This window comes from Petromyzon marinus, chromosome 64, assembly GCF_048934315.1.
Source record: "Petromyzon marinus isolate PM22_M1 ecotype Great Lakes invasive population chromosome 64, UKy_Petmar_22M1.pri1.0, whole genome shotgun sequence".
Lineage (NCBI taxonomy): Eukaryota > Metazoa > Chordata > Hyperoartia > Petromyzontiformes > Petromyzontidae > Petromyzon > Petromyzon marinus.
Window position 1 is genome coordinate 1,658,216 of NC_133730.1, and position 24,543 is coordinate 1,682,758.

Sequence of the window (24,543 nt, forward strand, 5' to 3'; positions counted from 1 at the left end):
TGTCGTGCGTCCCCTCCTCCACCCGACACAGACAGTTCAGAAAGTTGTCACGTGATGAACAAACGTGACAATTCGTTACTGTATTCTTGGTTCTTTCGGTAAAGTCACGTAGAAGGGAAACAATAAAATAATAAAAATATAAAACAATACAATTATCACGACGTTTTGACTGCAACACAAGCAATCATCATCAGGTGTGAAAACCACAGCAAGAAAATTTGAAAAAAGTCGTGAGAATGTTATTGCTTTATATTTTTATTATTTTATTGTTTCCCTTCTACGTGACTTTACCGAAAGAACCAAGAATATGAATCCCTGCAGTCACGAAAGCTTTAAATCAGAATTTGTTACTGCTTCAGCAGCATTAACGGTGTGTTGGAGACCGATCCACAGCATTTAAGTAGCTCGTTGTTGAATCTTGCTGATTGCTCTTGTTCGCGTGTGCTCTCTTCCAATGAATGGCACATTCAAGCCAGCCCAGCGCGGGTTGATTTTCAACTGCAGAAATCCGAGGAGACGTGCTGCTGACGTCGTACGCGAACGCACTCGTCATCAGCCCCCCACCCCCCCGCCGGCCCTGCTTGGCCCCCTCAAGCCAGATTCAGATGTCTTGCAAGGGTCGGCCCTATACGCTGGCTCGGCTCGGATGTGCCACTGGGAAAAGTGTTATTGTTGGACCCACCCGTTCGCCTTGGGAATCGCGACCGAGGCTGCAAACTAGACCGATTTGCTGTTATTCTCTTTGTGGGTTGCGCGGGCAATTTGTTGGTGAGAGTTGTGTGGGACAAGGCGCTACGACTGTCGCTCACCGCTGGCACTGGTGTCCCCCGTGGGCTTCGAGCCCCCAAGCCTCCTCCTGCTGCCAGCACCCCGTGTCCTGCTGCCAAAGCCGTGAATGCCGCCTCCGTAACAAAAACAAACAACAAAAAACATCGCGACAGCGGCAGCGGCAGTGCAAATAATGAGCCCTGGGGTCGGATCTCAAGGGTACCGGAACACTGACTGTGGAAAATCAAGGAGAGCTATAATTAATACATTGCAGTTATTACCAGCAAAACGGAACACAATGGCCTGTGACATGAATTGGATGGGGCTTCAACTCCACAGGGGTCATGTTAACCCCCCACCATTGAAATATCCACCTGCCATGAATTGTGCTATTTAGTGGTGCCATCCGAGACGATAAGTTGCGGTGTCACTTTGGTGTCTGCATGTCTCGTTTTGCTCGAGTCCATGCTTGGCGCAGGGGGGGAGTCACACCTGCCGGTCACAATATCAGATTGACGGCATCGTCGTCGGCCGTCATCATTGTCGCGATCGTCAATTGTCATCGATGAATCCACATCGTCGTTGTCTTCGTCATCCGATGTTGCGGCCGCATGACAGGACCATCGTCAGTCGAATATCACAATGTGTGATGTGGCGTTCCTCAAGCTCAGCGTTCTGTGTCCGCACCCTGTGCAGGGGATATTCTTCAACTTGGTTGGGCAGTAGACTTCCAGGTCGCAAGGTCACGGTTCGACATCACCGACGTCATCGCCATCACCGCCATCAGCGTCATCGGTGGGGGGGGGGGGCGCGGGGGTGGTTGTAAGGATTTACCGCGTGTGTCGACGTGGAGTCTGACGGCAATCCTGTGTGGGGCAGCAGATGTGGCAGCAGCTGAGCACGGAGCGGGACCAGGCGGCGCTGCGCGAGGTGCTGGAGTGGCGGCGCCGTCTCTGCGAGGAGCCCTGCCCGCCCGCCGAGGCGTCCGCGTCCCCGGGGACGCTGCCCGCCGTGCTGCGCAAGCAGGGCTCCCTGGGCGCCCGCGTCGAGCCGGGCCCCCAGCTCAACGGGCCCTCGGAGAACGGCGGGACGCCGACCCCGCGCCCCTCCGCCCCCGCCGCCCCCGCCGCCGCCGCCACGGCCGGCGTCACGCGCGCGGAAGTCGGAGCGGCCCGCGCCCCACGACCCCGCGATGGCTCGGCCGAGCCCGGGCCGCCCGTTGAGAACGGAGTCGGCAAGGCGGGGGAGGGTCGTGCCACTGCCGCCACTGCCGCCACCGCCAAGGCGCAGCAGCAGCAGCAGCTGCAGCAGCGCAAGGGAGTGTGGGATACCGCCATGTGACCGCCGAGCGGCCGCGGGGCCGCGAAGGGACGGGAGCCCCTCGCGACTTTTTTGTCTTCGCGCGTCGCCGGCCGTCGCCGCAGCCGCCGCCGTTTCCTCCGACGGGGGAAGAGTGGACGCTAGCGAGAGCGGCGGTGCTGCGGGTCGGCCACGTCCGGAACGGCGTGGGGCTCCCCAGTGCCGTGGGGACGTCGAGGAAGGCGCCGTGCCCCTGCGGCGAGAGGGCACCGTGTTGGGGTGTCGTGGCGGCGCGTGAGACCGTGAATTTCGATTCTCCTGGGTCGGGCCGTGTGGGGCGAGCGTCTCCTGCCGGCTTGGCCACCTCGAGGTGCCGTCCATGTGGCGCCTCTCCGCTGTACAAATTGAGATGTACTCTTGTCAAAGCCGTAGGTGTGGGAGTCTTTAAAAAAAAAAAGCGATCGTGCTGTCGGTCATTGTAACGTCATGATGGATTTTTCAAATTCAGGTTCGTTTTAATTTATTTATTATCTAGTTTACTACAAATATGCAACTGAGTGTAAAAAGAAAAACAAATATCTTTAAACAAAAAGTATTGCGGATGATGTATTGCTACCCGTGCACACGAACCTTTGTAATATTCCAACGCAGCGCTCTTGCATTTATTTGGTCAGTGGGGTTTTACAGAGGTACTTTTGAAAGCATATCACTTCTTTTTTACGTTTAAGGTTTTGCATAAGGTAGCACCGCCACCGACGATTTTGATACACCGTGGTCCATGGTTAAATATACGTATATATATTTACACTCGTGTCCACATTTTGATACGTTAATTTTATGTACAAAAGCAGCTGTGCTGTAAGAAATTTTTGTAATCGGTGTTAGCAAGCTTCTTCTGCGCGGCATTATTATTTTGTTTTCTTGGCATGCGGACATTTGTGTGCGCGCGAGCACGTGTAACCCCCCGCGCCCACCGTTCTCCTGCACATTGGGACTGCTGACAATGCTGTGACGGTCTCTACCTGCTTCATGAGAGCGCCCCCCTCCCTCCTCCTCCTCCTTCCCCCCACCTGAGCCACGTCACTCCTTACTTACTCCCCCCCCCCCCTTTAGCTGTGTGTCTCCTGTGAACGTGCAGTGACTTATTATTGAGAGGTACCGTTTTGTGTGTGTAATAACAATAATGTACATAAGTACGTTGAACTTCTTTCGGGCACCGGTACTTAGCCAACCGTGCTAATCGTAGGTGCGGGAGAAGGCCAACAAACTAAACACAAAAAGCAGTTCTAAAGAAATGAGTTGTCAATCTCGATTATGTAAAAGTGCGTAGCTCCAGTGGCTTCCGAATATCGGAAGGAAGAGCGTTCCAGACGGCCGCAGCAGCGCATCTGAAAGCCAAAAGCCGCCGCTGCGAGGATGGGCGGAGTTCGCGTGACGGTGGTTTATGTTCCTTGGCGAGATCAGCGAGGTATTGTGGTTCATTTGTGGCGGGCACTTTTTTCTGTGTGTGTGTGTAATGAGTGCAACCTCATGACGTATTCGTTCGGCAACCGGAGGCCGATGCAGCTTGGCGTGCACTGCGCGATAACGATGGGAATCAATGTTACGCGTCGTTATTTAATGAGAGCATTTTCACCATTTTAAACGTGAAGGTAAGTGACTGAAGTGACGCGCGATATCCAAAAAGAGTGGGCATCCCCTCACCTCACCCCATCCCCTTCGGTTTAAACAGAATTGATGCTGAGCTCGGATTGAGAGAAGTTTGAGAGACTGATCACAGCAACAAGTCACGAGAGAGGGATTTGATCAGACAATACTCGGGGGTAAACAACACTCCCGCTGTATTGGCAGTGATGCACAAACACACTCAACAAACAAAACAACGACATAGGCCACAGAGAACGAGAGGAGTTGGTTTAGACTGCATGTTCATCATATTTTCTAATGTATTCGAATGATCAATTGGTTTTACGTGAATATTAGCACATCAATAGTTGCCCAACAGTCGCGCGTGAGTAACTATTCATATACCAATTTAAAATTAAAAACTGCTCATCAGAAAACGTTTTAAAAATATCCTTCCGGCCCCATAGTGTAAAGTGCATTCTCAAGCCTTTATTATTATTATTATACACTCTTATCGTTCTGGCCTCTCCATTAATGGTCCATGAAGAAGCGCCACTGGCCACTTTTCAAAAAATAAAAGGGATTTAAAGTTCGGTCGACACAATGGGATTGTTTCTGCCCTCGCATTGCGAACCAGCGGTCACCACCGAGGTGCTGGCTCTGAGTGTAGCGACTCGTGAGTGAAGTCGCGGCTCAAGCTTAGCAAGTTCGTGCAACTCGACTTGCTCGCAAAAGTACACACGCAAAAACACATTTGATTAGATTTGGGTTTTTTTACCATTTGTTTTTGCCAAATTCCGGTTCTGACAATTAAAATTGTTGCTTTGGCTGTGCTGAACTTCTTTCGCTTGATTTTCTTTATTTTATTTTTCACACTTCTTTCTCTATAGTGTGGCGACATCCAGTGGCCCATCGTGTGGATTAAAGGTCACTTGAAGGGACTTTGGAAGCAGCTCTGTGACATCTCCTTTCACGGGCCGCACCCTTGCGCGGTGTCGCATGCGCTGCTCTGCCAACTGAGCTACCAGTGGCATGTCTCTGATGGCACGGTTGGGAGAAAAGTGGAGGGAGTGTTTTATTTGGTATTAGCATCGACGTCCTGGACTTGTATGGAAATAACTCACGAGCCTCAAAAAAGCCGATTTATTGCGGACCGTTAGCCGATGACGACCCGTCGCGCTGTCCTGCACGGCGCAACGTCGCGTGTCCGACCGCCGCGTATTCGCCCTGGCCGACGGACAAGCCGAGCACGCGTTGTGCGTTGTGGTACGCACATGCACGGTGGAGCCGTGCATGTAATAACGCGCGTTTCACAAATCCCACCTGGTCGCACAGCAGTGTATATTCCTAATCCCGCGTACGTTCGCTTACTTCTGCATGGCTGTCAACCCCGCGGTTTTTACCCCTTCGTCTTGTACAGGGAAATTGAGGTTTCAGGTCCATACGGCGTACAGCCGTTTCAATACGGGCGACAAAATTGATTTCGTCCTATTTGTGTTTCTCCCTTGTGATGGGACTTTGTAGGACGAACGTTGAGATACATAAGGGGCACGCGGGTGACAGATACTATCTGAATCGGTCTGTAATAAGGTAGGGGCACTGATAAGGGGTTGACAGCCAAATGTGCACGGCCAGTTAGCTCGACGCTTTGACGACCGGCAAGCCTATGTTCGTGCACCAATGCGATGATTATGTAACTGACATATTTACGCTCACGAATCCGACCTTTCTCGCGTGTCCGCCTACACCCCGAGTTCCCCAGCGAGTCGAACACGCGGCTGTTGCACTACCGCCGCCGCCCCAGCTGCTGCTGCCCCAGCTGCTGCTGTGTCCTCGCTCGCACATCTCTTCCCGGTCACCGTTTCCGGACAAGGCAGAGCGTGCGTCTCCCTCGTGAGAAACTCGTCGGCTGCGTCAGCTTCCCCTCGCACTCTCCCTCTGTCACGCTCCCTCCGCTCTCCCTGTCTCTCCCTCTCTTCCCTCTCCCGCTCTCTCCCCCCCGCTCTCCCTGTCTCTCCCTCTCTTCCCTCTCCCTCTCTTCCCTCTCCCTCTCTTCCATCTCCCTCTGTCGCGCTTTCGCTCTGCGCATGCAGAACGAGCCGTCCTCCCGGTTCCTCGTCAATTCACACTTTTTTGCAAATGAAGGATTTCTCTCTCCCCTGCCTTAGCAAAGAGGCTTACGATCCGCAGCGATTCAGAAACGCATTAACCAGGTGGGGTTTTATAACATTTCCTCTCTTGGCCGTCTAAAGCTCTATTCCTCTGGGTATTTAGCCAATAGCTTGACAGAACAGTCTCTACTAAGCAATACCTCCTCCCCCACAACCCCCCCCCCCGTCCCCCCCTCCAAAAAGGGCAGGCTTCTGATTAAGTTGCCTGTTGGTTTCAGCTCAAGTTAAAGCGATTTCCTGCTCAAATGAGCATTGCTGCGAGTGCTCAACTCCCGTGTTAGAGCTCCATGCCAGCGATGAAAATTCCACATTTCTATGACGACGGCGAGTCTGTCCACGGGGCAAAGAAACGACTGTTGGGTCCTGTTCAAAGTGGTACCAATTGTATCCACCCCCTCCTGAAGCGGCACGCGAAAGTCGCTGTGCCTGCTGAGTCACCAGTCAGTTTCGTTGCAAAGGGGCTGACGGAATCCCCCGGGTTGCGTTTTAATTACAACTCCTGCTACGGGCTGGGTACAAACCTCAAACTATCGCCAGAAGCAGCAGCAGCAGCAGCGAGTGGGCGCATCGCTTCCTCTGCCTGTAACGAGTCGCACGAACCCCATGGCGCAAGCCGCGCGTGGATGTTACACAACGTGGCTATTCTCACTCGTCCGCATCGATGGAAAGGATGTGCTTATACGTCGAACTTCTTTCTCGCCGTACGTAGTCAACCGTTGCTCTATCGGATGTGCGGGGGAAGGACAACATCCTAAACACACACGAAAGCAGTTTCAAGGAAATTCGTTTTCAATCTGGATGATTTAAAAGTGCATTGCTTCCAGTGGCTTCCTAATATCGGAAGGAAGAGCGTTCCAGACGGCCGCAGAAGCGCATCTGAAAGCGCCACGCGATGCGGTGACCGCCGGCTTTGTTCGATGGGCAGACAAAAGCCGCTGCTGCTGCTGCTGTGAGCATGAGCGCAGTTCGCGTGGTCGCGGTTTGTGCTCCTTAACGAGATCAGCGAGGTATTGCGGTTCATTGGTGGCGAGCACTTTGTGTGTGTGTGTAACGAGCGCGACCTTACGATGTCGGATCACGAGCTTAAGAGCATCGGCATTTGACGAACCATCGCATCGCCACGTCCCCAGCTGCCCTCTCGAGGGGCCCAGTTTGTGACCGTGCGAATCGGATTGCGTTACAGCGGAAAGCGCCGAATCCAGATTGGTTAGTGCCCGTGGCATTACGCCTGCAAACCCTCGAGCCGTCGCTAACCGGAGACGTTACATTCCAAGTCGCCCTCACCCAATGCCCAGGTGTGCGGAGCTCTTTCGGAATGATGAATGCATGCGCGACGAACTTCTTTTGCGCCGTACGTGGCCAACCGTGCTCATCGGAGGTGCGGGGGGAGGACATCAAACTTGGAAAGGAAGGAACCTCAAGCCCCCCCCCCCCCCATTCCACACCTCCCGCCCTCCACTCCCCAATGGTCGCGACGCAGCACGGCAAGCAGCAGACAGCCGTCAGCCCCCACCTCCGGGCCCACCCACCTACCCACTCGCCCGTGCCCGCAGTGATATATACAGGGGGCTTTAAAAAAGATGTTAACACTTACATGGGACTATCGTTTTTAATGGGAAAAGAACGGATAATACACTGCAACGTGATAACTAATGTGATGTTAATAGCTTCAAAAAAGTCAAAGAGTCTCCCACTTAAATTTCGATTTAAAGCTTTCGTGACTGCAAGGATTCATCTTCTTTGGTTCTTGCGGTAAAGTCACGTAGAATGAGAATAAAATAATAAATTGTTCGCCATCGTTGTCAACACGTGGCCTGGAATCTTCTCCAGGTGATCTCCAGAGCCCGGAGGCAGCAGCGCGTCTCTCGTGGTATTGTTGCAAATTCTCAGAAGTGTTTAAAAAATGTTAAGCACCCTGCGTAGGTTCGGTGTGGCCCCGAAAGTCGAGAAGCGAGCTCCAAAGTAACCCAGGACTCCCGCCTGCCGCGGTGCGTGTCGTGGTTTGCGTGTTAGACTTGCGACCTCCCGGCGCGGCAGTTGAAGCAATGGGAAAAGTTTGTTTTAACTCCCCAACCCCCCTACCGCCTATATCCACCCAGCGGCACAAATGACTTAACCACAGTCGATCGGCAGATTGCACGTGGTGGGGTAGAATGTGGGTACTCCCACCTTTTCATTTACAAAACGTCTTGCTCGCATGGAAGGTCGAGGTCAAACACTTCCTCAAAAGGGGGTTTCTACAGCTCCCTCTACTGGAGGCCCTTCTGCTAGCAAGTGTCTTGAGAAAACAATTGCAGGGCTGCGCCTTTATCCCCAGCACTGGTGCACTTGCCCCCCCCCCCTCCCCCCCACGTTCCCATCCTCCCACGGCCAGGTTAGGTCACATCGACCCATGCTCTCCAAAGGTTGCGTTCATCTCTCAACACCAGCTAATGATTCCATTGCAGAGTGGGGCCCCATTAATACCGTGCACGCCCACGCTTTCATACATTGACTCGGACATCTTTGGGATGGAACCCCAATGGCCTTTGTGCTCATTAATGGTCAGATGCAGACAGAGCCGTCCCACAATCCCGATGTCTCCGTTAAATAAGGAAAAACAATATTTTGTTGTTGCTAGATATTTCATGACACTGTGATGGATGGCACTGCTTGCGTCATTTGAGCATTTGATTAATAATGACCCCGACACGGGGAGATGCCAATAACTCATCAGGTTTCAAATATCTCTGTGAAAATTCCTTGCGATGCGCGACAAACGACGTAAGATAATAATGCTCGCGGCTCGAATTAGAAATGTCTCGGTTGGGTCACGTCGCCTCTGTCATTAACCAGTCGAATTTTTTTTTTCGTTATTTGATAGGTTCGCAAAAACGTATTTTAAAACGGATGGATAGCTTGTCAAGGTCATCAACCAGATGGTCATCTTAGCAGATACCGTATTCTCTCGAATATGACACCCACTTTTAATCCTTTGTAATTTAACGCAAACAAATGTTGGGGGGGGGGGGTGCATCTTACGTATACTGTAATCCCGTAGGCGCGTGTCTGCGTGTGACCAGATTCGAATAACTTGATTGTCACCGGGCACGCGCGTGCTTCGCGCGTCTGAATTCACGAAGCGCATTCTAATCCAGAGAATACGGTAGGCTCTGCCTGCTGGCCATGTTCTCTCGTTCTTCAATGGGCAGGCTGCATAGAGACGCAACGGGCCACCTAATTTTTCGTTGACTTTGTGGTTTTGATGAGTTCGAGTCGGTGCAGGGGTTTCGGCACTCATCGCAGGATCAGATGCCGCCTGAACGTAACCATTCATGACACTCCCCCTCCCCCCATATTCCGCACTCCGATTTGGAACCCAGGAGCGTGAGAAAAGCTGGCCACGGATTCTACTCCTTTATTCTGCAAGCCTAAGGCGGCAGACATTTGGGGTACGATTCGTCGTCCCATCTCCACACCTAATCAGAATCTTATATGTACACCGGAGGAGGACTTCAATGAGCTGTACATGATATTGGTCGCGAAAGCCTACGTGCTCAGCTATGAAGCTCTTTCTTTATTTTCACAGACGTCCAGTAGGGGCGGAGAAGAGCCGGGAGAAAATTCCGAATCCTCCTTCCTCTCGGTGCTTTGCACCACGTCTTCGCGAGTGCCGTGCGTCTCTCCGGGTTCATTCATCCAGAGGGAGGGAAGTAAAGCCATGAATTTGCCTTGGCTCGTTTTACTAAAGCCTGTGTCCACCCATCGCAGGTGCGGCTCAACGCCCCCCGTCCTTGTTAGCTAAGGCAGGCTTGGTGCGTACGGGCAGTCTCGGCGGCATCGCCGTTGAGCGTTAGACAAACGAACATCGTCACCCAGACGAAGATGAATATCCGTCAGCTGGGGGGGGGGGAAGGATGCACGGGCCAATGAGCCGGTGTGGGTCTGGGCTGCTGTGCTGCGGTGGGCTCGCGAAGGCATTGTGGGGGGAGGGGGGGGGGCGGAGTCCCCCCTCTATGACATTGTGGCCTCAATATCTTTCACCTTAACCCGTATCAAGTGAAATCGGTCTGTGTTGCACAATTACTGCAATAAATGTTTGTACGGGGTTCGCGTGCGCGTGCGTGTCCTTGGCGGTGTAGGGAGCGGTGGCGGAGTGGTTAGCGCGCCGCGCTGCGGTCCCGACGACCCCGAGTTCGATTCCCGCTCACGCCCAAGATGAGTGGCGAATATCTGAAACGGTCCCGAGGCCTCCCCGAGGTTGGCTCGGTGTCAAATGAGCACCCGGTGCGTTGTGTAAACATCATCACTGGGCCAGAGAAAGGCAGCCGGACGTGGCGCTAGCCACACTACCCTCCCGTGTGCCGTTCCGGCCATCAAAAGGTGCTCAATGACAGCACTTGCCCCTACAGTTAAAGGCTACACGGAGATGTTTGCCTTGTTCTTTTTTCTAATTTCAACTGGGTCTGTCGGGTCGGCAACCGCGATAAATACATAAATAACCATATCCACCCGGCACACCACGTCCACGATACCTCTCTGACTGTGGCTACGAGTCACTGGGTCGACTTCAGTGACCGGTGGGTGGCCCGGCGATATTCAGGGGGACATCAAGCCCCAAGTTCCAATTCCTGACAAAGACAAACAGCTCACCGTGCCGTACAGTATATATTTCGACTTGCATTACCTATTTAGGATTACGCTCGTTTACATAGGGGAGCCTCAATGAGTCTCCAGACTCTTATGGGGGGGGCGGTGGGGGCTGCCAAGTTTTGGCAGTAGGAGGCAATGTTGTGTGTAATCCAATTTTAGTCATTTTCAGCATTGGGATGTTTTTTCCCCCAATCCCAGTTACATTTTTTTTTTATTTTGTGTTGCTTTGGGAGGACGGCCGAGATCCCAAAGGGAACCCGCGCTGAAGAGAGGGGCAGAAGACGCAAACTCGACACCACAGCCGCCACTCGCCACCTTGGTGGTGGTGGCGGCCTCAGCACAACGCCTCTGCCAGGCCAGGTGCACTGATGCTGGCAGGAGGTCACGGGCACAGATCCAGGTGTTGTGGTTTCACTGACTGAGATGACTGGCAGATGCACCACCACGTGCTCCCTGCTATGCCATACAAGCTGCGTTTTATCCGTCCGGCGCTCCACTCGTTGTTGTGAGCGTCGCTCCTCTTGCCCTCCGCTGCTGCTGGAGGGCGACTGCCTCCAACTCCCCATTAGCAGCAGCAGCGTCCTTCACGAGCCCCTTCACGGATTCTGATTGCACTTGCGACCACGCACTAATAGCCGTGGTCCCGACTCAAAATTGGCTTGCACAGTCTGCACCATTGTGCCACTGCTCCACCCCTCCATAAGTTTATGAAACAAATTAATCACGAGTCATTATGTTTGATGATTGATTGGTGGGTTATTCGAAAGCCACTCTTAGTGTAGTAACAATTCAGCCGCCAGCTTGAAACGGTTCATCTGGAAACATTTTTTTGTAAATCTATTTCTCATTAGGCCCCACGTTGTAAAGTGCAGTCTCCAAATATTGCCATCCACGCGATCTCTCACTGGAATCTGTATTTGTGTGCTGTGAAGAAGGGCCATTGCTTGAAACGTCGCCTGTGATAAAACAAATATATATTTTAGGGTCATAGTGTTATCGACACGCGTCTTGTGTTGTTGTTTTTCTTTTACATTTTATTGTCTCTATAGATATACAGTATATATTCAGACAATAAAAAGTTGAAATCCTGACTTAAAGCGTTCGTGACTGCAGGAATTCGTATTCTTTGGGTCTTTCGGTAAAGTAAAATAGATAGGTTCAAAGAAAAAAACTAAAAACATCTACGACGTTTCGATCGCAACACAAGCGACGATTGTTTGTGATCGCGATGACGACTGCTTGTGATTGCTTGCGTTGCGATAGAAACGTCGTAGATTTTTTTTGTTATTTTCTTTGAACCTATCTACGTGACTTTACCGAAAGACCCAAACAATAAGTTGAAATCCCTCTTAATTCAAGTGATGGCAGAGAACCAACGGGGGGGGTGGGGGGGGGCTTTGCGGTGCAGTGTGACCCCGTGACCCACAGCGGCTGTCCACGGCTGCCCTCGTCTCTCACGGTAAGAGGGGGGACACGCCGAGTGATCGCCCCGTCCCCTGCCACCATCCATTATTAACGATTAGCCGTGTATGAATAATAATGCACGCGTTCGAGCATACTTGAAACATTATTACAATGCGCTCCGTTAATTCGCCACACCCTCCCCTTTCCTCCTCCTCGGTCAACTCGTGGCCGGATGATCCGCAGCTCGGCGGTTCGTGGGTGGTGAGTGTCCTCGTCTCGAGATCAAACTCGCGGTGGACCACTTCACCCCGCGCGTGTACCATCTTCACCTCCTGCGGCTCGTTTTGTCGGTCCACTGCTGGATGAGGGCCTCCCCGTGCTGCGTGGGGTCGTGGTCCGAGTACCGGTTGGTGAGGGCGGCGGGCAGCATAGACATTGCGGCAGAGTGCAGTACAACAATGGACTTTACTGCACTTCCCACTGCCATGTAGTCCCACACCAGCCGAGCAAGGCGGGTAGCCCATTCAAACACTTTTTAGGCGGCTTAGTCTTTCTCAGCGTCTGACATCTGACCAGATAGGGAAGGATTCGATGTTGTCCAGTCATTTTTTTTTTATATTCTTAACTGTATAACAGACAATGTACGATCCCATACCGACATGCATGTCGGACATTTCATATTCCTGTGGTACAGGTCCATCCATAGGACATCCGATTTTAAATTCACGCAAATTGATACACATTTTATCCAACCCTGGAGGGTGAGTGGGATGAGTAGACTGGGAGCTGGACTTGCAAGGCGAGTGGTCTGCCACGTCACTTAATCGTCCGATAGAGTAACGTAACGACCGCAAATCACTCAACAAACCCTGGGGATAAATGGTTTTTTGATATTTGTCTTGTCTGGAATCTGAAAATGCGTGCTAACCAGGGTGTAGATCTCAATACAACCGTGTGGAGAGCTCAGAAACCTGTTTTTGTAATGTACCTTCAATCCACGGGACACGTTTGTATGCCTGCAGGTCGGTAGGCTCGTGCGTGTGACCGCCACCGTGACACGCACCAACGCAATCTCCAAAGCGCTGCGTGCGTTCGTTTCTCATTTCACTCGTCCTGGTGAGGGTCGCGGCGGCAGCAGCGTGTTGAGTCGTTGTGGTCCACACACCCCTCTCCCTGCCGACAAACTCCTAGTTATACACTATACACTACTATACACTACTACACTACTATACACTACTATACACTATACACTACTATACACTACTACACTACTATACACTACTACACTACTATACACTACTATACACTATACACTACTATACATTATACACTACTATACACTACTACACTATACACTACTATACACTACTACACTACTATACACTATACACTACTATACACTACTACACTACTATACACTACTATACACTACTATACACTATACACTACTATACACTACTACACTATACACTACTATACACTACTATACACTACTATACACTACTACACTATACACTACTACACTATACACTACTATACTATACACTACTATACACTACTACAATACTATACACTACTATACACTACTATACACTATACACTACTATGCACTATACACTACTATACACTACTACACTATACACTACTATACACTACTACACTATACACTACTACACTATACACTACTATACTATACACTACTATACACTACTACACTATACACTACTATACACTACTACACTATACACTACTACACTATACACTACTATACACTACTACACTATACACTACGATACACTACTACACTATACACTACTACACTATACACTACTATACACTACAAAACTATACACTACTATACACTACTACACTATACACTACTATACACTACTACACTATACACTACTATACACTACTACATTATACACTACTACACTATACACTACTATACACTATTATACATTACTACACTATACACTACTACACTATACACTACTATACACTACTACACTATACACTACTACACTATACACTACTATACACTACTACACTATACACTACTATACATTACTACACTATACACTACCACACTAGACACTACTATACACTACTACACTATACACTACTACACTATACACTACTATACACTACTACACTATACACTACTATACACTACAAAACTATACACTACTATACACTACTACACTATACACTACTATACACTACTACACTATACACTACTATACACTACTACATTATACACTACTACACTATACACTACTATACACTATTATACATTACTACACTATACACTACTACACTATACACTACTATACACTACTACACTATACACTACTACACTATACACTACTATACACTACTACACTATACACTACTATACATTACTACACTATACACTACCACACTAGACACTACTATACACTACTACACTATACACTACTACACTATACACTACTACACTATACACTACTACACTATACACTACTATACACTACTACACCATACACTACTACACTATACACTACTACACTATACACTACTATACATTACTACACTATACACTACTATACACTACAACACTATACACTACTATACACTACAACACTATACACTACTACACTATACACTACTATACACTACTACACTATACACTACTATACACTACAACACTATACACTACTATACACTACTACACTATACACTACTATACACTATACACTACTATACACTACTACACTATACACTACTATACTATACACTACTACACTATACACTATTATACTATACACTACTATACACTATCATACACTATACACTACTAAACTATACACTACTACACTATACACTAACATACACTATCATACACTATACACTACTATACACTACTACACTACTATACACTACTACACTATACACTATCATACACTACTACACTATACACTACTATACACTACTACACTACTATACGCTACTATACACTACTACACTACTATACACTACTACACTATACACTACGCAACACGCTTCAGCAGCATGTTGAGTAGTGGCGGTCCACACACTTCACTTTTCCTAGCGACAGACTCGAGCTCTACTCTATAATACACCACACTATACACTACACTATACACTACTACACTACACTATATACTACACTATACACTACACTATACACTACACTATACACTACTACACTATACACTACACTATACACTACTACACTATACACTACTACACTACACTATATACTACACTATACACTACTACACTATACACTGCTACACTACACTATACACTATATACCTCACTATACACTACACCACACTATACACTACACTATACACTACTACACTACACTATACACTACTACACTATACACTACTACACTACACTATACACTACACTATACACTACGATACACTTCACTATACACTACACCATACACTACTATACACTACACTATACACTACTACACTACTATACACTACTATACACTGTTACAGTATACACTACTATACACTGCTATACACTATTACACTATACACTACGATACACTATTATACCATACACTACTTTACACTACTATACACTACTATACTATACTACATAATACACTACTATACTATACTACATAATACACTATTATACACAATACACTACTATACACTACTACACTATACACTACTACACGATACACTACTATACACCACTATACACTACTACACTATACACTACTATACTACATAATACACTACTATACTATATAATACACTATTATACACAATACACTACTATACACTACTACACTATACACTACTACACTATCCACTACTATACACTACACTATACACTACTATACACTACTACACTATACACTATTATACTATGCTACATAATACACTACTATACTACATAATACACTATTATACACAATACACTACTATACACTACTACACTATACACTACTATACACTACTACACTATACACTACTATACTATTCTACATAATACACTATTATACACAATACACTATTATACACTTCTACACTATACACTTCTATACTATACTACATAATACACTATTATACACAAGACACAACTATACACTACTACACTATACACTACTATACACTACTACACTCTACACTACTATACTATACTACATAATACACTATTATACACAATACACTATTATACACTACGACACTATACACTACTATACTGTACTACATAATATACTATTATACGTAATACACTATTATACACTACTACACTATACACTACTACACGATACACTACTATACACTACTACACTATACACTACTACACTATACATTACTATACTATACTACATAATATACTACTATACTAACCTACATAATACACTATTATACACAATACAATTCACTACTATACACTACTATACACTAAACACTACTATACACTATACACTACTATACTATACTACATAATACACTACTATACTATACTACATAATACACTATTATACACAATACACTACTATACACTACGACACTATACACTACTATACTATACTACATAACACACTATTATACACAATACACTACTATACACTACGACACTATATACTACTATGCCCACTACACTTTACACTATTAATACACAATACACTACTATACACCACTACACTATACACTACTATACTCACTACAGTATACACTATTATACACAATACACTACTATACACCACTACACTATACACTACTATACTATACTACACAATACACTATACTACACAATACACTATACTGCACAATACACTACCATACACAGACTCCTTCCTGGGGTAATTCCCAGGCGGCATTCCCAGGCCAGCCGAGCTGCGTCATCCCAGGATGGCCCCGTGGGGTCTTCGCTTCGTGGGGCTGCGCTTTAAACGGCGGCAACTTCCTGCGAGAGGAGCGATCACCGCGGTGCTGGCGAGCGATCTGCGATGCACACCTGAACAGTTGAGCTTCCTGGCGAGTGGCTGAATGTGTCCGATGATGATTACTCGTGAGATTAAACCGTTTGCGTTCGGTGCCTGGGTTCACGTGGGGTTCACTTTTGCCCAGGGGGCATGAGCCGACTAACAATAGTCGGTTCAACCGGAGTGAGAATTCGTGATTCGATGTTGTTACATCGCTTCCATTCCAAACCTGCACGTCTCGCTTGCAGTAGGTTCCGTCTCGACAGGGTCCTGCGCAGTTTACGCAAAAACACGCGACAATATTTAGCTACGTTGCAATAATAACAATAATAACAAATGTCCTTTATTTGCCAAGACAATTCTTACCGAAGTTTCTCAATTTCAACCTCTCACCGAAATTTGGCCAATTTCCAGGCAATTACAGAGCGTGTAACACGGGCCCGCACCTCAACACACACACACGCAGGGAGCGTTTGACGCCAAGGGTGAGCGTTTGACATTGCGAGAGGCAACTGGAATACCCAGAGAGAGGGGACAGACAGGCAAGCAACACAACATTGTCGCGACGTGGATTAGAAACAACCCCGGGCCACGGCCAGCACCAGCGGCGAGCGATGTCCCAGCCGAGTCCGAGGCGACCCCTGACCCCTGCTGCTGTGGCTGCTGCCCCGTCTAAGTTCGCCAAAGCCGGCGATAGGAGCAGAACTTCGGAGCGCGGCTCCATCACCCCCCCCCCCCCCCCCCCGACAACGCGAAACCTGTCTCACCGCGACACGGACTGTGGAAACCCTTCATAAGAACTTAAAACTATTAAAACATTAATTTTACCGTAAACGTATCCAAACCTCAGGTACAGGCAGCGGGATGGGTGAACTCAATTTCAGGGGACACGATGGTTCTTATCTGATCTACGATCAACGGTGCTCTTGGTTTAGGGCCGCATTCTGTCACGTTTTCGGGCCTCTCTGGACTAAACTAAACTTTTTTTATTTTACCACCTAAGGCTCCACTTGAGCTACATACAGCTCTTTTCCAGACGCGACCTGGCTATCACAGCTGATAGCTCAACAAAAGTTGGTGAATTATACCATCGTGTTCGTTCATGGCAGCCAAACACTCACCACTCGACCAGATCAAACGTGGAGAGACAAACCGGAGGAGCTGGAGAGAAATCCACGCGACCACGCGGGAGAGATCCACGCAGACTTCAAATATACAGCAGCAGGTGTCAGGCTTCGAAGTGTCGACCCTGACGCCGACACGCGACTACCTACTCTTGCGAATAAATACTTAACTCAACTATTTTTTTTTATTTTGAGCTATACGTAGCTCTTTTCCAGAAGCCACCTGGCTATCACAACTAATAGCTCAACTGAAGTGCCCCATTGTCGTCGTGTGGAAATTTATAGCAGCCAAATACTCCAAACGCGTGATGTTGGGAGGTAAAAACCCGAGGACGTCGGAGAAAAGATCCAAGTGACCACGGTGAGAAAGAGAGAGAGACACCGCAAACTTCCAAATATCGAGGCATCAGGGTCGGGATCGAATCGACGACCTCCTGTATACCGCGCGAGGTAGTTAACATCTCAGAGCCATCTAGGCGGATAGATAACGGGCTGTGACTTATGAGTAGTCGTAGGATTCTCCTGCTGCTGCTGCTCGTGATGAAGACGTAGACTTGAGACGAGAACGCGTTGTGCTTTGCGCGTCCTATTATTCTTTTTTTGTATTTTTAGTTCGTTCATCACAATCATTAAAATCGTTACAACCGCTGCAATAATCAGAATCAGTCTCCGCCGATGCGTCACGCGAGACGACTCCACGTGGCGGTCTCCGAGCCGCTCGCCCCCCGTGGTGATGTCGCTGCTGCTCGCAGGCGATTGGGGGGCTCCCAACAACCCCCCTCGGGAGTAATGCGGTAGCGAGGGCTCTCGGGTGTGGGGGGGTGCTGGAGGGGGGGGCGGGGGGGGTCCCCCCCTCCCTCCACCACCCACAAGCACCGCAGTGAGGGGTGGTGGTGCGAGCGACGTTCTCGAGATTTGCGGTTTTGCTCGCGACGCGTTTGTTCGCCGCGGCGGCGGCTAGGGGTTTGGCAGCGACGATGCTGATGCTGATGATGGTGGTGGTGGTGATCGCAGTTGTTGCTGTTCGCGTCCTCGGCGGTTACAATAACCGCACGAAGGGCGAACTTGGGCCACGGCGTTACGATGTCACTCCAGACACGAACGCGATAGAATGTGTGGCCAGGATGAATTCCGCAGGACTCTTGCCGTGTAATTAGTATTATTAATAATCGTAATAAATGTACACGTTCTAAATGAAGCTTGTGGACAAGTGAGAGGTCTACTATAGGCGTGGAGGAATCGGCTTAGGCGCAGCGTGACCGCCCAACTCTACTTTCCGACGGCGATAATCAATAAACTTTATTTTGCAGGCTGCCTTTTAGTCCACGAGCTAGGGTTGGTCAGCTCCACTTCGGTGGCAAATGCCGCCAGCATCTTGGGTCCTTTTGTGCCGAGCTACAGTTCGTTTTTATTGTTTAAAGTTACCGTGGTTGCTGAACACAGGTCCCAAATACAAGCAAAATACACAAAGCGGCCAGCAAAAAACCGCACAGTTGAATGGGTAATAGATGCAACTTATTATTGATCTAATTGAGGAAAGTTATTGTAAGATCTTGGGAATATAAACGATGGGTGGGAATTCCTAAGTGGAGCAGTGTGAGGGAGGAAGCAGACGTAGATAAGTGTCGTGACCTGTAGCGTGGTGAGTGAGTGAGTTGTTGTGACCTGTAGAGTGGTGAGTGAGTGAGTTGTTGTGACCTGTAGAGTGGTGAGTGAGTGAGTTGTTGTGACCTGTAGAGTGGTGAGTGAGTGAGTTGTTGTGACCTGTAGAGTGGCGAGTGAGTGAGTTGTTGTGACCTGTAGAGTGGTGAGTGAGTGAGTTGTTGTGACCTGTAGAGTGGTGAGTGAGTGAGTGAGTTGTTGTGACCTGTAGAGTGGTGAGTGAGTGAGTTGTTGTGACCTGTAGAGTGGTGAGTGAGTTGTTGTGACCTGTAGAGTGGTGAGTGAGTGAGTTGTTGTGACCTGTAGTGTGGTGAGTGAGTGAGTTGTTGTGACCTGTAGAGTGGTGAGTGAGTGAGTGAGTTGTTGTGACCTGTAGAGTGGTGAGTGAGTGAGTTGTTGTGACCTGTAGCGTGGTGAGTGAGTGAGTTGTTGTGACCTGTAGAGTGGTGAGTGAGTGAGTGAGTTGTTGTGACCTGTAGTGTGGTGAGTGAGTGAGTTGTTGTGACGTGTAGAGTGGTGAGTGAGTGAGTTGTTGTGACCTGTAGAATGTTGAGTGAGTGAGTGAGTTGTTGTGACCTGTAGAGTGGTGAGTGAGTGAGTTGTTGTGACCTGCAGAGTGGTGAGTGAGTGAGTTGTTGTGACCTGTAGAATGTTGAGTCAGTGGCTGTCCCACGCCAGCCCGAAGCCTCTTTCGTCAATAGAAATTAAGACTTTAAAAAAAAAAATCGCGGTTAATTTGCGCCTTCGTTGCGCTGGAGTGACATCGTTTACGGACGCGTTGATGCACAAATGGAAGTTTAAAATAAATAAATAAACCCCTCCGTCAGTTTGAGCGACGACCTCGGCCATCGAGAAGGAGAAACCGTGGAGCTGTCACGTGTGGACTCGATGCTCCAATTCACAAACACACGGAGGATGAGGAGGAGGAGGCATCGTCACGGCAGCGGAGAGGGTGACGATTGTGATGATGCACCACTCCGCTACTCCTGACGCAAAACGTCTGGCTCAACGCCTGCAGCGCAGTGCCGGATGAAGCTAGTGCGGGGCCTGTAGCATGATGTTATAAAGGGGCCCTTAATAAAAAAAACATACATATTTAAACACACAAATATTTAACTGGCATAGTGAAGTAATTGTATATTTTTTTATTTGCTATACAGCCAGATAATACGATAAATCGCTAACCTTAAACACCCAGTCGTTCATAAAAGTTGAAGGCGGTATAGTACTATAGTAGTAGAGCAAGTGCAGAATCACTGAACCGGAATTGATAGCTTGAAAGCGTTTAGCGCGGGGCCCTTGAAAGTGCGGGGCCCGTAGCTACTACTACATAGTAGCAGCTACACATGTGTAGCTACTACATACGCAGCTACTACAAGTGTAGCTACTACATGTGTAGCTACTACTACATATGCAGCTACTTTTTGCTGCTACGATAATCCTGCACTGCTGCAGCGTACAATCAGAGTTGTTGCTCTTCGTCAACATCGGGCACAAGGAGGAGGATTTACATCGTTACGTCCGTGTATAAGAGTGATGTCACTCGAACGGCATAATGGCTGTAACTTAAAAATATATTTTAACGACTTGCAGCTATGGTTGAAAACGTCAATAGCATTAGCTCTGTCTGTCTGTCCGTGTGTCTGTCTGCACCGGAGGGCGTGCGGGTCATGATAAAAATCCTAAAGATGATACAAGACTTATATCGCGTTGCGTTGGCTATCGGGGGCTCGCCCTACAGATGCCAGGGACAAATTGACCAAAGGGTTTCCAAATACTTGGTCATTAAACATTCAAAAAAGAAATTGGCACTACTTAGGCACTTCTGAGAAACCGCCCTTCGTCAAGGATTGTCCGTGTGCTGAGAATCATAGGATTGCGGTTAATACGCTGATGGGCAAGAGGTGTTTCGTGGTAGCTACAAGGTCAGAGCTGATATTTGGGTTGCAAATTTCTTGAATTCGTAGTTTATGGGAGGAGTCTTAAAAAAACATGGCAGTCCTATGATTATGCTCTTTCGTTTTTCGGTAAAGTCACGTAGGTAAAATAAAATAAATGAAAGCAACTAAATTAAATCACGATTTAATTTAGTTGTTTTCATTGATTTTATTTAAATTAAATCACGATTTAAACACGATTAATTTAGTTGTTTTCATTGATTTTATTTAAATTAAATCACGATTTAAATCACGATTTAATTGAGTTGTTTTCATTTATTTTATTTTACCTACGTGACTTTACCGAAAAAAACAAAGAGTATGAATCCTTGCAGTCACAAAAGCTTCAAATCTAGAAGTCCTGTGATAACTCAGCCTTCTTGCTGGTGGAAAGGTCTCCACTCCGGGCAGTGTTGTCAACAATTCCACGCTGCCCAAACATCTAGAACAAGTTGGGAGTAGCCAAGATTCACCTCACCACAGACGACCAACGGGTGAACTTAACCCCTGTGAACCCATTTAAACTTCTGGGTGGACAGAGGCAGTGGTGGGGGAGGATTTAAAACGATGTTTTATTTAGTAATAGGTTTTACCCTTTTAACTGGCACAAAAACTGACACCTTTATTCAAGGCATCATGTTTGCAATAACCACAACACAAGCAGTCAAAATGCAAACAAAAGAGACAACTCTGATAAAGAGACAACTCTGATAATAATATGCATATTATTTTCAGAGTTGTCTCTTTTGTTTGCATTTTGACTGCTTGTGTTGTGGTTATTGCAAACATGATGCCTTGAATAAAGGTGTCAGTTTTTGTGCCAGTTAAAAGGGTAAAACCTATTACTATATCTTGTTACTGGCAAAGGAGGTCTCATAATATTTGTATTTAACCAGGAGTGACCCACTGAGCTATGGAGCTCTTTCAAAGAAGCGACCTGGCCACAAATGATAGCTCAACGAAGTGGATTATCACGTGGGAATTCATAGCAGTCAAATAACTCTACACGCGTGTCGTCGATTCTAAATGTGGAGAGAAAACCCGGAGGACCCGGAGAAAAAATCCACGCGACCATGGTGAGAGAGCGAGACATGCAAACTCCAAATATACAGGCGTCAGAGTCGGGATTGAACCCATGGTCGCCTGTATACCAGGCGAGGTTGCTAACATCTCGCTATAAAAAATATAGATTCATTTTTTATTAAGAAAATGTACTTGCCAATTCGCATCGATCAGGCGACCTCTGCCAATTGCAAGCCCAGCGGAGTTGCTCGCCGTCCCGTCCGCTGTGGGCAGAGCACAGCGAGCGTTTAGATTGAGAATCGAAAACATTTCATGGCAAGAAGTGGCCAGCACGGGGCAGCACTTGACGCTGAACCTGAGCCCTCGATTCGTTCATCATGGACATTTTCCTGGGCCTCCGCCTCCTCCACCAGCCGATGTTCGCACATCCTTGTTTGTCCAAATGATTAACAGGCGACAGAAGCTCGAGTGGATCACTGCCCGCTCGGCACGTCTGAGCAGCGAAACGCTTCGCTAGCTCGTCCCCTCTAAGCTCAGAGCGCGCCGTGTTTATTTCATTCCGCGGCGAAGTGATCCCTGATGCCCCAACCCCCCGCACTCCAGGGTTATGAATCACCGTTGTGCATCGCTATAAAATATAAATTTTATTTAACAACTAAAAAAAAAGATTAATTAAGTGCGGCGATGACATTTACCCTTTCCCCTACATTTATGATGGACCCTATTAAATTGTTCCACCACCACCCCCTTGTTTCGTGCCCTTCGGAACGTCGCGTCCTGTGACGTTCGGCGTCCTCCCCTCTCCCCGCTCGGGCCACGCTGGCGACGTCGCTGAGCCGTCGCGCCGCAACTCCCACGCGTGGTTCGCGTGAATCTTTCCGACTTTGTGCGCCCTTAACTTTGTCAACTCCTCATTCGCGCGACGAGTGCGGCTGTCGCGGACGGGGAGCTGCCGGGAGGCGGTGGCGGCGTCTGGGGCCGACACGCGAATTCCCGACGCCTCGCACCGCGAACGACCCAAACTGAGATGGGACGCTGCGGTGGCCAAGGAGACGTCAACTACCTCGTCTGGTATACAAGAGGGTGTCGGTTCGATCCCGACCCCTGGTGCCTGTATATTTCGAGTCTGGATGTCTCTCTCTCTCTCTCCGCTAGTAGGGTGGATTTTTCTCCAGGTCCTCGGGGTTTTTTTTACAGCTCCACATTCAGAATCAACGTCACGCGTTTAGAGCCTTTGGCTGCTATAAATATCCACGTGATAAGCCGCTTCGTTGAGCTATCAACTGTGGCCAGGTCGCTTCTGAAACAGGGCTACATAGATCAGTGGGCCTTACCTGGTAAAATTAAAAAATAGTTGAGTTAAGTATTTATTCGCAAGAGTAGGTAGTCGCGTGTCGGCGTCAGGGTCGACACTTCGAAGCCTGACACCTGTTGCTGTATATTTGAAGTCTGCGTGGATCTCTCCTGCGTGGTCGCGTGGATTTCTCTCCAGCTCCTCCGGTTTGTCTCTCCACGTTTGATCTGGTCCAGTGGTGAGTGTTTGGTTGCCATGAACGAACACGATGGTATAATTCACCAACTTTTGTTGAGCTACCAGCTGTGATAGCCAGGTCGCGTCTGGAAAAGAGCTGTATGTAGCTCAAGTGGAGCCTTAGGTGGTAAAATAAAAAAAAGTTTAGTTTAGTCCAGAGAGGCCCGAAAACGTGACAGAATGCGGCCCTAAACCAAGAGCACCGTCGATCGTAGATCAGATAAGAACCATCGTGTCCCCTGAAATTGAGTTCACCCATCCCGCTGCCTGTACCTGAGGTTTGGATACGTTTACAGTAAAAAAAAAATGTGACCATTTTAATCGGTGTCCTCGTCATATTTTATGCCCCTTCGAACGTCAACGATGCCCTTCAAACATTACCGGGCAGTCACGGGAA

General features: G+C 48.0%; 1 protein-coding gene across 2 annotated transcripts in view; it reads left to right on the plus strand.

Moving 5' to 3' along the window:
- The window catches only part of MYO16 (myosin XVI), a 244,649-nt gene extending 233,053 nt beyond the window's left edge, over window positions 1-11,596 (plus strand). For both annotated transcript variants that reach the window (XM_076054072.1, XM_032977714.2), the window contains exon 35: window positions 1,648-11,596. In XM_076054072.1, coding sequence (XP_075910187.1) covers window positions 1,648-2,109 — 462 coding nt within the window. In that variant the 3' untranslated portion in view covers window positions 2,110-11,596. The remainder of the gene's footprint in view (window positions 1-1,647) is intronic.
- The last annotated feature ends 12,947 nt before the right edge of the window (window positions 11,597-24,543 follow it).